At 53.9% G+C, this 15,857-nt stretch overlaps 1 protein-coding gene across 7 annotated transcripts in view; it reads right to left on the bottom strand.

Annotated features, from left to right (window-relative positions):
• PISD (phosphatidylserine decarboxylase) overlaps window positions 1-15,857 on the bottom strand; it is a 36,429-nt gene that overhangs the window by 3,628 nt on the left and 16,944 nt on the right. For 2 of the 7 annotated variants that reach the window (XM_067700182.1, XM_067700188.1), the window contains one exon: window positions 311-476. The exons of 1 other annotated variant lie outside the window; for it this stretch is intronic. In XM_067700182.1, coding sequence (XP_067556283.1) covers window positions 311-476 — 166 coding nt within the window. Of the gene's footprint in view, window positions 1-310; window positions 477-1,978; window positions 5,761-5,815; window positions 10,431-15,857 lie in introns of those variants that run through there. 4 more of the 7 variants (XM_067700186.1, XM_067700187.1, XM_067700184.1 and 1 more) reach the window with 4 other exon arrangements.

Genomic DNA, 15,857 nt, shown 5'->3' with positions numbered 1-15,857 from the left:
TCAAAATCACCCCTAAGCTCTTTTCAGGCACCATTTTCTGAATGCCCAATGTGGGTTCTTTCCAGAAGCAGAGTCCCCACATGGCAGAAATGCAGGCAGAGACAGCAGGCAGTGGACGGTGGGCCGTTACAGTCACCTGTCTGCAGCCCACCCTCTCCACAGGCTCGCCTTCCAATGTGACCCTGCTGGAGCGCTCAGGCCCCACAGCACCACCTCTGATCTGACAAATGTCTTCTCCTCCTCGGTCTCCTGGGCCCCAACCTCAGGCCTGCCTGGGGGGAGGCCAGGCCAGCAGCCCCTGCACACTTACCCTGCTCACGGGTCTCCATCCCACCCGGCTGAGTGGCCTGAGGGCGCCAAGGGGCAGGAGGTAGTAGAGGACCGTCAGGGGCCAGGAGCGCAGTTTCAGGGCGGGTTTGGACATGCAGCTCAGCTGTCCCAGCCTTCGCCTCAGGGCCAGCTGGGGGAAGTACAACCTGCAGGGCACATGTCCGCACACAGCCAGGGTCAGTGGAGGACTGGGGGCCCCACCTCACCCTCAGCAGGCTCGCCTCTCGATGGAGTCGGGCAGCACCGGCCAAACTCCTTCATCCCAACCCCACTCTGAGGTGGGGGCTTGGCTGCCTCTGGTCGGCAGACTCACTTCCCAGTCTCCCCACCTGCCTGTCAGCTGAGACACACAGGGTGAGGCGCCTCTCAGATGGAGTAGCTTCTGAACCTGGCAGGGACCCCGGAGAGGACCTTGGGGCTGAGTGCACCAGGAAGATGGTGCAGAACCTGCCTTGCGGCTCCCTACCGGCCTGGGGCCAGCTCTGCCCACACAGGCTCCAAGGAGAGCTAGTCTGATCCCCCTTAGCCCCTGGCAGCGCAGGATCTGGGAAAATCTCTTCATGGCTCCAAGCATCTTATTTCCTCATTTGAGGGGCCTGACAAGATCACAAAGGAACACACAAACATGCACAAGCACTAGTGCGCGTGTACACACACACACACACACGCACGCACGCTACTGCTCCATCCATCCCCGTGCTCTTTCTGCATCAGGTCAGGTTCTCCAAAACGATCCAGAGGTTGGTGGGGATAAGCTCCCCGCCAACCCTCAGGCCACCTTCCAGGTCTGCTGGGGCCACATACACCTGACCCAGGCCCCTCCTTCCAATAAAGGTAGGTGGGCCTTCCCCAGACCCCACCAGCTCAAATTCAGCGCATTAAGCCAGGCTCAGCCTCGAGGGAGCCAGACTCTGTGATGAGCCTTTCCACCGGAACCCTGGCCCTCCTGAGGCATGACACTGAGGCCCAAGTTACCTTGCCACATGCCTAGGACCTAGAAAGTGCTCCTGAGGCCCCAGTGTGGCCATCACAAGATCACACTGCTACCCACTCTGAGAATGTCCCGGGGCTTCGGTTTCCTCATCTACAGAAACACTGCGTTCAACTGGAGAATAAGGCTCCATCTGTGCCTGTGTGCTCTCAGAGAAGCTCTGTCCTCTGCCCCCAATTGCTCAACAAACCAAGGAACAAAGAGGCACCTCAGCTGATATGAAAAGCAGAAAAAAATGGAGAACTGAGCCGAAGGCCAGGCCCTGCAGCTCAATGGTGGCCCTGGGAGGCGCTGCTTCTCCACTGCTCACCAGACCCCCTGTGTCCACTGTCTCTCCCATCCCACCCCCTCCAGCTTTAAAAAGGTCTGGCAAGTGGGTAGGGGCCAAGCAAAGCCTGACACATCACTGCTCTCCCCTGGGCTCCCCCCATCCACCTCGCTCTCTGCAGAAGTACAGGGACCAATTTTGGAGGAGCTGCGCTGCAGCGGGGTGGGGGCGCAGCGCAGACACTGGCCCACCAGCCTGCTGGCCCACCTGAAATGGGCTCTCTGACTCAGGTCCCCCGGGCCGGGCCCCTCCAGCCGCGGGGGCTGGTACCCTGGCCCCCTGCTGCCGCCACCACCTCCACCACGGGGCCGCTGGACGTGAACTCTGACCTTTCGGAGGTCAAGGCGGGGCGAGGCCAGGTTAGGACGCAGGCGTGGCCCGCAGCATCTCACCATTTTGCCGCGCGGAGCTCCGGTCCTCGCCGCGCCTCTGACTGACACATGGTGGGCGGCGCAGGGAGGCAGTGCCAGGCTCGCTCCCTTTGTCTCTCCTCCTTCCTCCCTTCCCCCCCGGAGCTCCTGCGCTGTCACCGCTCCTCGCCCCGGCGGCTGCGGCTGGGGGACCGCTCCCTGGCTAGGTCCCGTCCAACGGATCAGGGCTGTTGCAGAGACAGGCACCCATCACACACCTGCTCGGCCTGCGCACCGGCCCCGCCCTCGGCCCGTTCTGTCCCTGGCCTGGCTGCCTGCCTGCTTCCAGCAGGGAGGGGACCCGGCGCCTCTGAACCCAGGAGCACAAGCGGGAATCTGAGCCCCGCGCTCCAGGCGGGCGCCCAGCGTCGGCCTGTCTGCGGCCCCTCCCTCGCTGGGACCTGACCCATTTTCCTTTCAGATGACAAAGTAGCATCTGAGGGATGAGGGCGCAGGAAGGCGGGAGAGGCACGGCAGTGAGACCCCAGCATCTGGCCTGCTCCGGCTCTCCCCTCGTCGTCGTCCCCAGCCCCCGCCTCAGGGTCCCCCATACCTGCCTCCTCTGAAGAGGGGCACCAGGGCGACCTCAGGGAAAACGGCCACCCCGCCTTCCCATCTCTCTCGGGAGGAACAGCACTTTGGTCCGCGGCCGCCCAGCTCCCTGAGAGGACGCCCAGCCTCTGCAGATCACAGGCAAGGGGAGAGCAAACATTCTGCAGCCTGGGAGTCACAGCCCCGCCCAGCGCAGCCCCCAACCCACGTGCCCCACGTCGTCTTTAGATGAAGACATGCGGGGTCCCAGGGCTGCTCCGAAGGCAGAGAACTGACCCGGCCCAGGCCCCCACGCCAAGACCGAACAGGAGGCCCCAACTCGGACATAGCTCGACCCTCACAGGCTGAACTTCTGAGGTCCTGGGCAAACCCACCTCAGCCAAGGAGGTGAAAACCGCCAGCCTGACACCTGCCAGATCTCTAGGTGTGAGTGGCCATGGGGCTGGATGAGGCTGACTAAGGTTTGGACGTTAGCATGGATTTCCACCCCTGCCAAGGCCCACCCCACCTCAGACCAGGACCCCTCGGCAAGCTCATCTCCCCAGGCTACCCGCCTCGCTGAATGGCCGTTGAATGGCAGGAAGGTGCCCGCACAGGCCTCCTCCTGCCCAAGGCCCCATGGACACTCTGGCTTTTGCCTGGCCAGGCTCGAGCTGAGGTCCCGCTAAGTCCCTTCCTACAGCCCACCTGCCGAGCACAGCCCCACCCACCTGCGGAGCACAGCCCTGCCCCGCCCTCCCAGCCTCGGGGCCCCAAACTCGCCTCCCGGTGGCTCCCCAGGAAACAGGCCCAGCGGGGTGATGGGCAGTCAGGTTTGCGCCTGAAGCTAGGCTCCAGGACAAGGCTCTCTCCCCGACTCTAGAAACTCTAGAAAGCTTGGGCTGCTCGCACACCCGGGATTCACAGTGGGGGCTGGCGACGCCTTGTGGGCGGGGATGGGAGCCAGGCCTCCTCCTCCCAGTTTTCCACAGTGGGACCTTGACCGCTCTAGGATGTTGTCAGAAAGGCACATTCAGGAAGCCACAGACAAACCCAGCTTGGCCCAAGACCTCAGGACCTCAAAGCAGATCCCCCGTGTGTGCCTTTGCATTGCATTCTCCCCCAAGGCCTCCAGTCCAGGGGCCTGACCGGGCCACACAGCCCACCAGGGCAGTGGAGGGGACTCTGGGGGACCAGCCCAAGGAGCTGCTATCCTGGAGAGACTCCAGGAACTGCCCTGAGAAGCTGGGCAGGAGGTCTTCACGCCTCAGTCCTGTCTCTGTCACTACTCTACTTCCTCTTCTAAAATGAGACACTGAGACCAGGGTCAGGTTTCTTTTAAATCACCAGTGTTCCCCAAAAGGCCCCCAGCAAGCTGACGTGAATTCAGCTGTCCACCAGGAAACAGGCCAACTCCCTCTGACTAGCTCAGAGCCGCAGGACGGAGGGAAGGGGGTCCCTAGAGGTCACCCCTTTTCACTTCCCAGGAGCAGAGCCACTTCCTCAACCAACAGTGCTCCCAGCATCCCCATCTCAGAGCCCCACTTGCCCTCTGCGCCTACAGTGGCCTTTGGAGGCCAAGCTAGAGCTTTCTCCCTTTCTGGTTCCCTGAGTGCAACTTGGGGAGTTCAGGCCTGAAGGAGGAGCCTGCAAGGAGAGCGCCCTGAAGCAGAGAAGTACAGACCCCTTCCCTCTCTCCTGAGAGTCTCAAGGACACTCTGTGGAGGTGAGTTTGGGGCTATGACCAGTAGGACTTTAAAGTCATTACATGGCCATATGGAACATGAGAACACAGAGGCTTTGGTGGGGGGCAAGGACAATCTGGTTACTGTGATCCTGGACGCCCTCCCCCCACCCTCGCCCTGAGAGCTAGGAAAGGCCTTGCAAGTCACACGTGCTCTCTGAGTCTCAGTTTCCTCATCTGGAAATGCGAAGGGTCCTTCCTCCTGCTCACCCGCCCTGAGTCTCACATCAAAGCTGTGACCAAGGCCAAGAACAACTCTGCTTAGAAACCCCATGCCTCTCTTCCATCCAAGAGCTTAGTGCAGCCTCACCCCCCAGACCTGGCTCCCAGTGCCTCCCCTCCCTTTCCAAACCCACGCTCTGGGAGGACAGAAGTTTGCTACCGCTGGGAAGATGGAAGGAACAGGGCAGAGGAGGCAGTTCTGACAGAGGAGCCCAAACCACAGGGGCAGCGATGATGTGAGTAGGAAGGGATGGCTCAACAGGACCATGCTGGGGGGAGCTCACCTTTGTCAGGACATGCTGTTCTGGGGGTTCACACCCCAGAGGTGCTGCAACATCCCCACCCACCCCTCACCGCCCTAGATGAAGGCCTTGCAACCCTGCACGTGTCCAGCCCGAGAGCCCAAGGATGTGCTCCTGCTCCCTGAGTGGAAAGCTCACCGGGTGCCAGTTACCTGGCCTGAAGCCTCAGCAGAAACCCCCAGTGCCCCCCAAAACATGTGTCCCCAGCCTGACTTGCTGTGCACACTCCCGGCTCTGGAGGGCAGGGCTGCTGGGTAGCTGTGTCCAGGTGGGGCCACCAACCATTCCTCCCCTGAGTTCGAAGGCTAGAAGCTGACAAAATGTCAGAAGTAGGGAACCAGGAAAATGGATTCTCCCAGGTGAAACGGGTGAGCCATCTTGGGGAAGCCTTGGGCGAGAGAAGAGGAAGCAGAGAGAAGGATCCAGAGGCACCTCTTTCAAGGGCGGTAGAGATGGGGACAGGACTCGGCAAGACTCTTTCTTAAATCCCCTGAAGGAAAGCAACCTTCTCCGGGGCAATCCTTGGCACTAGCGGGGAACGGGGTCCTGGGAAGGGCAGAGTGTCACCCCCTCCTGCCCCTTGGCTGGTACATGGTGACAACTGCAGCACGTCCGGGTCCCACCGAGGAACACTGCTGCTTCCCTCCCCCTCTGGCGCCCGTCCCAGACCCTTCGGGCAGAACTGAGGAAATGGGCGCAGGAGGACATCGAGCCGCCCGCAACGCCCACATTTCCCTTTTCCGGGCCGGGAGGCAAGGAGATGCTACACGACGCGAAGGAAGTGAGCTCATCCTGCCCGGCCCCGTGACCCACCGTGTGGGGCCAGGGAAGCCACACTCGATCGGGGTTGGGGGGTGGGCTCCTCAGGCCCCAAGCGGTGAGGGGCGACCGGCCTCCCGGCTACGCGAGCAGGCCTTCCGCTTGCGCGGGACGGCTCGGCCGCGGCCGCTCACTCACCAGCAGGTGGTCCGCTCCGCTGGCTTCCGCGGCGCCGCGCACCGGCTGAACTCGCAGGGAGGCGCCGCTCCTCGCTCCTCGGAAGCCTGACTGCGTGCGGGGGCTCGGCTCCACCCAGTCAGGGGCAGCGGCAGGAGACCGGACACCAGGCTCGCTAGTCAGCCGCGCCCCGCCCCCCAGCCCGGGGTTTCTTTAAGGGAAGGGGCGGGGCCAGGGGAGCGGCGGGAACAGGCGACCGGCAGGCGGCCCCAGGACTTCGCGGGTGCCTCCTGAGGGCGGGGCTGGGCCCCCTGGGCCGTGAGCGCCTCCCACACACCCCTCCGGGCCGCCAGGGCCTCCACGTGCTGCGGACCTCACCCGAGGGCCGGCTTCTCTAGACTGAACACAAAGCCACCTCCAGACACCTTTTCTAGCCCTCAAAGCCCTCGCTCCTTCATACACCCGACCCTGAAGACAAAGGCTGCTCCTCACCCCACCCCCTCTCCTCCAGGCAGACACACCCTGACACACAAAAGCCCCTGGTGCAGACCAGCAAACAAGACCCAGTGGGCAAGGTCCACCCCTGCCCAGCACGTAGGCTTCCTAGCGGGGATCAAGACCTGTGGGGTGATTCTCACCTTATCTTTCTACCCCAGTAGATGGTACCCCACTGCAGGGTCAGCACCCTACCCCCATGCCCACTGAAAGCAGGCAACGTGGGATGGAATGAACCAGCTTAACACTTTTTAGGGGAGGGGGAGGGTCCAGCGGGGAACACCACCACTACTCAACCACAAAAAGCATGTGGAATTCAGGAGCCTGATTAGCTGAACAACCCCAGCTTCTTTTGACCACTGGGAATTTAGTTTCTAAAGCAACATTTAGACCCGGAAGAGAGCGGACAGGGCTTGTGAAGAGATGGGCAGCTCAGCCAAAGCAGCCTGGAAGAGGACACAGCAACATGCAGACACAGCCCCACACACCTGCCCCCTCATCTGGATCCAGCCCAACCAAGTGCTCCGTAACAAGCTGGAGGGATCCTTGGGACGCCAGTAGGAACTGGGAGGCAGGGAGGTGCACAGCCCACTCAGCCTCCTAGCCTGGGCTCACAGCATTCTCGGAGCCCCAGCGAGACTTTAGACCCCTGCTCACCTCAGAGCTCCAACCAACCACCACTCGAGATGGAATAAAAAGGAGTTAAAGCACAGGAAGATGCTGACACACAATCTTAGCAACACTAAATTCCAGAACCAGAAATCCAGGAAGACCGTCCTGACTTCCCCAAAGCCTGCAGTGCATCCAGCAGGACCGAAGTTAGACCTAAGGGGGAAAAACAAGTCTGGATCAAAAGCCCAGATTCTTATTCGCTGAGCGGCCTGTGGAGCGCTGATGCTCTCCACTGTAAAATGACCAACTAGGCCGCTCCACGTGGACCAGAACTCCTCTGTAATCATTCAAAGCCTCTCAGGCTGACTGGTGTCTAGGAAACTCATAAACCAGCCCACAGGTCTGCCCTGAGATTAGCCCGCCCAGCCTTCTAACCTGCCCTCCACCACGTACATCTCAGGAGGGAAATGCCTTCTGGACAATATTCCAGACAATACTCAACATAATTTCTGGGAGTAAGAAAAACCCCCTTGGAAAGTTTACTCTCCCAGCCCAAATGAGGTCCCTTCCGGCCACCCACACTTGGTCCTTAATTTCTAGTCCTCCCACCTTCTTTGGACTCCCCTGGGCGGGAGTGCCACCTAGTGTCACTGCGAGGCTCTGCAGGCCCCAGGCCACTTGGCCGCAGCACCCGTGGACAGGCCAACCTCCTCAGGCAACCCACTGCCACTCCCCCGCTCCTTGCAGAGTGAACTCCGTGCCCTGCTGTGCCAGAGGACAGAAGGGAGTGGCGGGGCAGGGGTGGCAGGTGCTCTCTGTTAATTCTCATTCCCTGGGGGCCGATGGAGGCCCCTCGAAGAAGAGAGGTGATGGTCGGTGTCCCAAGGCTGGCACGAGGAGCCAGGGGGCAGGTTATCAGCCTCACAGAAGCCTGGGCAGGAGCCCAGACAAGCACGGACTACCCTCAGGTGATTCCTTCATCTGAAGGCTTCTCACAGCCCTGCCAAATTCTCCCTTCGTGTTCTCGAATGTTTCCTAGCAATCCCACCAGCCCAGATGACTTCTCTGCCACCCAGGCAGCGAGGAGGGTGCAGCAGGGTAAGGAAGCCCAGCAGAAAGCTCCCTCCAGGCAGGAGCCCAGCCTTGTCCATTCCCTTTCCCCTTAGTGGTGCAGGCACAGAGCACCCCCTTGGGCTGGAGGAGGCAAGGGAGAGGAAAGGCTGGAGTGGCTGCCACAGCTCCTGGCACATACCACGAAGGAGGTCCCTGAGGCCTTGAGATGTCCTCCTGCCCTGGAATGAGGCCAGGATTCTCTGAGGTCAGAGCTGGGCAGGCAGCAGGGTCTACTTCCCACCAGCTTGACTGTCTGCCCATTTTAACATCCAGAACTGTCTTCTCAACACCTATTAGGTAAGAGGTAAAATAGTACTTACTGAATCTCCACCCCCTGCCAGCATAGGACCAGGTATTTATTTACACCTATGTCATTCTCATTTAACAGCAGCCTGTTCACAGAGGGGAACAATAAAGCTATAAAAATTACAGGAAGTTTAAAAACATGCAAAACATGTTCTACACTGTCCAAGGTCATGGACTCGTGGAGCGAAGGAAATGCCAAGTGCAGATCGACAGGGTAGCGGTGAGCGACGTGGGAGACCTGACAGGCTGATCTGGCTTTATTCCTTTTCAGAACTGTAAAGTCACACCTCACATTTAAAAAATACTAAACTGAGGGCAGAAACAAGGAAGCAGTGCTAACGCACCCCATGGCCAGATGAGATGACAACAAACCAGATGTGCTCAGATGTGGACTGAAGTGTTTAGGGGTGAAGTTTCATAATGTCTGCTATGTACTTTCAGTGGCTCAGAGGAGAGTCTGTACATATGCACAGAGACAAAGCAGATACGAGGAAACATTAATAACTGGTCACTCAAGCAGTTTGTGTGGGTAACAATTCTCTCAACTTTTCTACTCTGTTCAAAAGTGTTCACAATAAAATACTGGAAGACTTTGCTTTAAGCCACAGAAAAACCTCTAAATTCTACTAGGGAGAAAAACTCAAGACCACACTCAGCACACAGCGCCTCTCTGGCCCTGAGGCAGCATCATGCCCACCACTCCTGCTTCATGAGGCGGGTGGGGCAGTTCCGAGCCGAACCCCTCCCTCCTGTCCAGGCAGCAGCCCTCCGATGACCACAGCCCACTCTGCAGCCTAGGGCCCCATCTCTGCAGAGTCAGCTCCTTGGTTTGCAGGAGGAGGGACACATGGACGGCTTCTTCCCCAAAGGGCCCCCCTTTCTACCAGGCCAGCTTCCCCACCGCCTAAACCTCTGTCCTCAAGACCCGTGAAGGCAAAAAGGACTCCTCAGAAGCACCAGAGACCAAGGGAAATCTGCCACCAGATGCCACCCTTCATGGAACAGGAAACCCCGGCGGGAGGGGGGCGGCACACCTGGGCACTCCCCCCATACACACCTGCCATCCAGGTCACCTGGTGACCTGGGCTTACAGACGCTACACACCTTCCACCCCTCTTGGTAAGAAGCACTTATGAAGGTCTGTTCCCCCCTTTGACTTATAGGGACAAAAAGGACAGCATATCTGAAATCATAGCTGCCACACAAACGCAGACTGCGATGCTCGGGCACAGGCGGTGGCCTTCCAGCTCCGGTCAGTGTTGCTCCCTTGAAGCCAGTTCTCCAGAGAGGCCTGGTGGCGACCACCCTCCCCACTGAGGCCAAACGCCAGGCCCAGGTAGCCCAAATAAGGTAGCCGGGCTCTTTGACCCCAAACCCTGACCTTTTTCAGGAAGGACACCATGAGTTCCTGAAAAGAAACTCATGGAAGCGTCCCCTCCTTCATGCGCGGCACCCGGCCTGCTCGAGGCTCCAGTTCTAAGGGCAGGGCGTACTCCTGGTCTGACCAGAGCCAGAGGAATGTGGTGGATTCCTTGTTCCGTGCTATTCAGACTAAACGTTAAACTTACAAATACTCTGAGCCAGTATAGACAGAGAATAAACACATGAAAATGTTGAAGTGGACTCACATTTAAAGAAAAGCAAATTACAAACTGTATTAAGGTATGATTCTTGATGTTCCCTATTTCCTCCACTGCTCTCAGTAAAGAGCTACTCCACCCCTCGCATCCATTCAAGTCAAAACTCACGAGTCATTTTCAATTTCTCTCTCCCCTCGTATGCAATCCATCAGTGCATCCTGTCCACTCTCCCCTCAAAACATACCCAGAATCGAATGTGGAATCTAAAAAATACAGCAAACTAGTGAATATAACAAAAAAGAAGCAAACTCACAGATATAGAGAACTAGTGGTTACCAGTGGCAGGGGGGTGTGGGTGGGGAGGAATATTGGGATAGGAGAGTAAGAGCTACAAACTATTAGGTATAAAATAAGTTACAAGGACTTCCCTGGTGACGCAATGGTTATGAATCTGCCTGCCCAATGCAGGAGACACGGGTTCGAGCCCCGGTCTGGGAAGATCCCACATGCCACGGAGCAACTAAGCCTGTGTGCCACAACTACTGAACCTGCACTCTAGAGCCGAGAGCCACAACTACTGAGCCCGCGTGCCACAACTACTGAGCCCGCGTGCCACAACTACTGAAGCCCACATGCCTAGAGACCACGCTCCGCCACAAGAGAAGCCACCGCAACGAGAAGGATGAGAAGCCCGCGCAGTGCAATGAAGAGTAGTCCCCGCTAGCCACAACTAGAGAAAGCCCGCACACGGCAACGAAGACCGAACACAGCCAAAAATAAATAAGTTAATGAATTAAATAAGTTGCAAGAATATACTGTACAACACAGGGAATATAGCCAATAGTTTATAATAACCTTAAAAGGAGTTTAACCTTTAAAAATTATGAATCACTATATTGCACACCTGTAACTTATACTGTACATCAACTATACTTCAATAAAAAAAATACCAGAATCGAGTGCCTCCCCCCTACCCCAACTCCACTGCTCCCCACTCTGATCCAGGCCACCACCTTCTCTTGCTGGGATCCTGTCAGAGCCTCCCAACAGGTCCCCTAATCTGTCTCCATAGCAGCCAGGACAACTGGATCAGAACCCAGATCACTCAGCACTCACTCAGAGGACAGGCTGAGCTGGCGCCACGGGTCCTCCTGCCCTCCTACCTTCCTGCCTTCTGTGCCTCCAGCCACAGGGGCTCTTTGTTCTCCCTTAACAGAGACAAGTGTTCTCTATCCATCTCAGGCCTCTACTTGGACCACTCTCCCGGCCCCTCAGATGCCCTCTCAGCCCACACGGCACTAAGCGGGGCCTTCCTTCCTTCCCTGACTGCCTTGGTCCCAGCCCAGCTCTGCCCCAGCCTGAGACACTGTGCCCTTTACCTATGTTCTCTCCACGGCCTTCCAACCACTAGACATGTCCATGTGTCCATCTGTTTCTCAGCTATCTCAGCCCCTAATAAGGGAAGCTCTCTGAGGATGGGAGCTCTAGCTCTACCAGTGGATCCCCAGCATCTCAACAGGGCCTGGCATATGGAAGGAGCTCAAAGATCTGTTGAATGAAGCAGCAAATGCAAGAAGAGAGGAATGGTGTTCATCTATGACAACTGTTTCAGTAACACCCAGTGTGGTTCATATACCCAACAATGCCTATTACAAACAGGTACAATAGTTTTAGACGGCAAACATGTAGCAAAAATCGTGCAGGTGCCCAGACCCCTTCAGACAGCAATTCTACACTGAGGCATTCAGCCTGAGGAAAAGGCCTACGTGCAAAGATGTGCTCTACAACGTTAATCACGATGGTAAAAACCACCAGGGCACCAGAATCCACTATGGTAGCAGAGCCACTTAACGTATGTAGTTACATGAAGTCTTGCAAAATCATCATATGTAGCAATATGTATAAGGTAAAAAAGGCAAGATACAAAACAGGAGTAGCTGACCCCTGAACAACACAGGTTTGAATGCGTAGGTCCACTTATAAGCAGACTTTTTTCAATAAATACGTACTACAGTACTACGTAATTGGAGGATGTGAAGCCACGCATACCGAGAGCGGCCTGTAAAGTTATACACATATTTTCAGTCGCTGGGGGGAGGGGAGTCAGTGCCGCTAACACCCGCATTGTTCAAGGGTCAACTGTATATCCATTTAAAAAAACAGACAGACATCAAGTGAAAAATAAAGCCCGTGATTATGCAACAAGTCGTCAGGTGAGAAGGGATGGGAATCATGACTGTCCTCCCAGTTCTCCAACATTCTGTCAGAGCGTTACATCACCTCTGTCATTTACAAGAGAATGAGACTGACTTCCAGAAGGGGGCCAAGACCATTCAATGGGAATGTGCTGTGAAAACTGCACATCCCCATGAATGAAGTCAGATACTTAACCTTACACGATATAAAAAAACAACTCAAAATGGATCAAAGACCTAAACATAAGACTTAAAACTATAAAATTCTTAGAGGAAAACAGGAGAAAATCATGACACTGGATTCAGAAATGATTTCTTAGATATGACACCAGAAACACAGGAAATAAAAGTATAAATAGATAAATTGGACTTCATCAAAAGATATGATCAAGAGAGTAAAAAGATAAGCCATAGAATAGGAGAAAAATATTTGCAAATACATATACCAGATAAGGGTCTAGTATCCAGAAAAATAAAGAACTCCTGCAACTCAGCAACGAAAAACCACACAATTCAAAAATGGACAAAGGGGGACTTCCCTGGTGGTGCAGTGGTTAAGAATCCACCTGCCGGGACTTCCCTGGTGGTACAGTGGTTAGGACTCCATGCTCCCAATGCAGGGGGCCTGGGTTCGATCCCTGGCCGGGGAACTGGATCCCACATGCGTGCCGCAACTAAAACCCGGTGCAACCAAATAAATAAAAAAAAAAAAAGAATCCACCTGCCAATACAGGGGACATGGGTTCAAGCCCTGGTCTGGGAAGATCTCACGCACCACAGAGCAACAAAGCCCATGCACCACAACTACTGAACCTGTGCTCTTGAGCCCGTGCTCTGCAGCAAGAGAAGCCACCGTAATGAGAAGCTCGCGCACCACAACAAAGAGTAGCCCCCGCTCGCCGCAACTAGAGAAAGCCCGCGTGCAGCAACGAAGACCCAACGCAGCCATAAATAAATAAATATTTTTAAAAATGGACTAAGGGCTTGAATAGACGTTTCTCCGAAGATATATAAATAGCCAATAAGCATGTGAAAGGATGCTCAACATTACTAGTCATTAGGAAATGAAAATCCAAACCTCAATGAGATACAATTTCACACCCATTAGGATGGCTATTATAAAAAAATTAAAAGGTGGATTAGAGACCTAAATGTAAGACCAGACACTATAAAACTCCTAGAGGAAAACATAGGAAGAACACTCTTTGACATAAATCACAGCAAGATCTTTTTTGATCCACCTCCTAGAGTAATGGAAATAAAAACAAAAATAAACAAATGGGACCTAATGAAACTTAAAAGCTTTTGCACAGCAAAGGAAACTATAAACAAGACGAAAAGACAACCCTCAGAATGGGAGAAAATATTTGCAAATGAATCAACGGACAAAGGATTAATCTCCAAAATATATAAACAGCTCATGCAGCTCAATATTAAAAAAACAAACAACCCAATCCAAAAATGGGCAGAAGACCTAAATAGACATTTCTCCAAAGAAGACATACAGATGGCCAAGAAGCACATGAAAACCTGCTCAACATCACTAATTATCAGAGAAATGAAAATCAAAAATTACAATGAGGGGCTTCCCTGGTGGCGTAGTGGTTGGGAGTCCACCTGCCAGTGCAGGGGACACGGGTTCGTGCCCTGGTCCAGGAGGATCCCACATGCCGCGGAGCGGCTGGGCCCGTGAGCCATGGCCACTGAGCCTGTGCGTCCGGAGCCTGTGCTTCGCAACGAGAGAGGCCACAACAGTGAGAGGCCCGCATACCGCAAAAAAAAAAAAAAAATTACAATGAGGTATCACTTCACACAAGTTAGAATGGGCATCATCAGAAAATCTACAAACAACAAATGCTGGAGAGGGTGTGGAGAAAAGGGAACCCTCTTGCACTGTTGGTGGGAATGTAAATTGATACAGCCACTATGGAGAACAGTATGGAGGTTCCTTAAAAAACTAAAAATAGAATTACCATATGATCCAGCAATCCCATTCTTGGGCATATACCCAGAGAAAACCATAATTCAAAAAGACACATGCACCCCAATGTTCATTGCAGCACTATTTACAACAGCTAGGTCATGAAAGCAACCTAAATGCCCACTGACAGACGAATGGATAAAGAAGATGTGGTACATACATACAATGGAATATTACTCAGCCATAAAAAGGAATGAAATTGGGTCATTTGTTGAGACGTGGATGGATCTAGAGACTGTCGTACAGAGTGAAGTAAGTCAGAAAGAGAAAAACAAATATCGTATATTAATGCATGTATGTGGAACCTAGAAAAATGGTACAGATGAACCGGTTTGCAGAGCAAAAGTTGAGACACAGACATAGAGAACAAACATATGGACACCAAGGGGGGAAAGTGGCGGGCAGGGTGGGGATGGTGGTGTGATGAATTGGGCGATTGGGACTGACATGTATACACTGATGTGTATAAAATTGATGACTAATAAGAACCTGCTGTATAAAAAAATAAATAAAATTCAAAAATTTTTTTAAAAAAAGGTGTTGGTGAGGATGTGGAGAAAGTGGAATCCTCATACAATGCGAATTGGCATATAAAATGGTACAGCCACTGTGGAAAAGTTTGGCAGTTCCTCAAAAAGTTAAACATAGATTGACCATATGATCCAGAAACTCCACTCCTAGTTATACACCCAAAAGAACTGAAAGCAAAGACTCAAGCAGATATTTGTACACCAATGCTCACAGAAGCACTATTCCAACAGCCAAAGTGGAAACAACCCACTATCTATCAATAGATGATAAACAAAACATGGCCCATCCATAAAATGGAATACTATTCAGCCTTAAAAAGGAAAGAAACTCTGAAACATGCTTTAAACATGGATGAATCTTGAAAATCTGGTAAGTGAAATAATAAGCCAGACACCAAAAGACAAATGTATGATTCCACTAATATGAAGAACCTAGAACAGTCTTCACAGAGACAGAGTAGAACAGTGCTTAAGGGGGTTGGGTGGGAGGTAGACTAGGGAATATTATTTAAAAGGTACAAAGCTTCTGTTTGAGATGATGAAAAAGTTCTAGGAACGGATAGTGGTAATGGTTGCAAAACAATATGATGGGGCTTCACTGGTGGCGTAGTGGTTAAGAATCTGCCTGCCAATGCAGGCGACACGGGTTCGAGCCCTGGTCCGGGAAGATCCCACATGCCGCAGAGCAACTAAGACCGTATGCCACAACTACTGAGCCTGTGTTCTAGAGCTCATGAGCCACAACTACTGAAGCCCGTGCACCTAGAGCCCGTGCTCTGCAACAAGAGAAGCCACCTCAACAAGAAGCCTGCGCACCACAACAAAAGAGTACCCCTGCTGCCGCAACTAGAGAAAGCCCGCGTGCAGCAATAAAGACCCAACGCAGCCAAAAATACAATGCAGGGAACATGGGTTCCATCGCTGGTCCAGGAAGATCCCACATGCCGTGGAGCAACTAAGCCCGTATGCCACAACTACTGAGCCTGAGCTCTAGAGCACACAAGCCACAACTACTGAGCCCGTGCACCACAACTACTGAGCCCGTGCACCACAACTACTGAAGCCTGCACACCTAGAGCCTGTGCTCCGCAACAAAAGAAGCCACCGCAATGAGAAGCCCACGCACTGCAACGAAGAGTAGCCCCCACTCACCGCAACTAGAGAAAGCCCGCGCACAGCAACGAAGACCCAATGCAGCCAAAAATAAATAAATAAATTTATTTTTTGAAAAAAAGAAAAAGAAATAGACCC

This window comes from Pseudorca crassidens, chromosome 12 (assembly GCF_039906515.1).
Source record: "Pseudorca crassidens isolate mPseCra1 chromosome 12, mPseCra1.hap1, whole genome shotgun sequence".
Classification (NCBI taxonomy): Eukaryota; Metazoa; Chordata; class Mammalia; order Artiodactyla; family Delphinidae; genus Pseudorca; species Pseudorca crassidens.
This window is presented reverse-complemented; position numbering and strand designations above follow the sequence as displayed.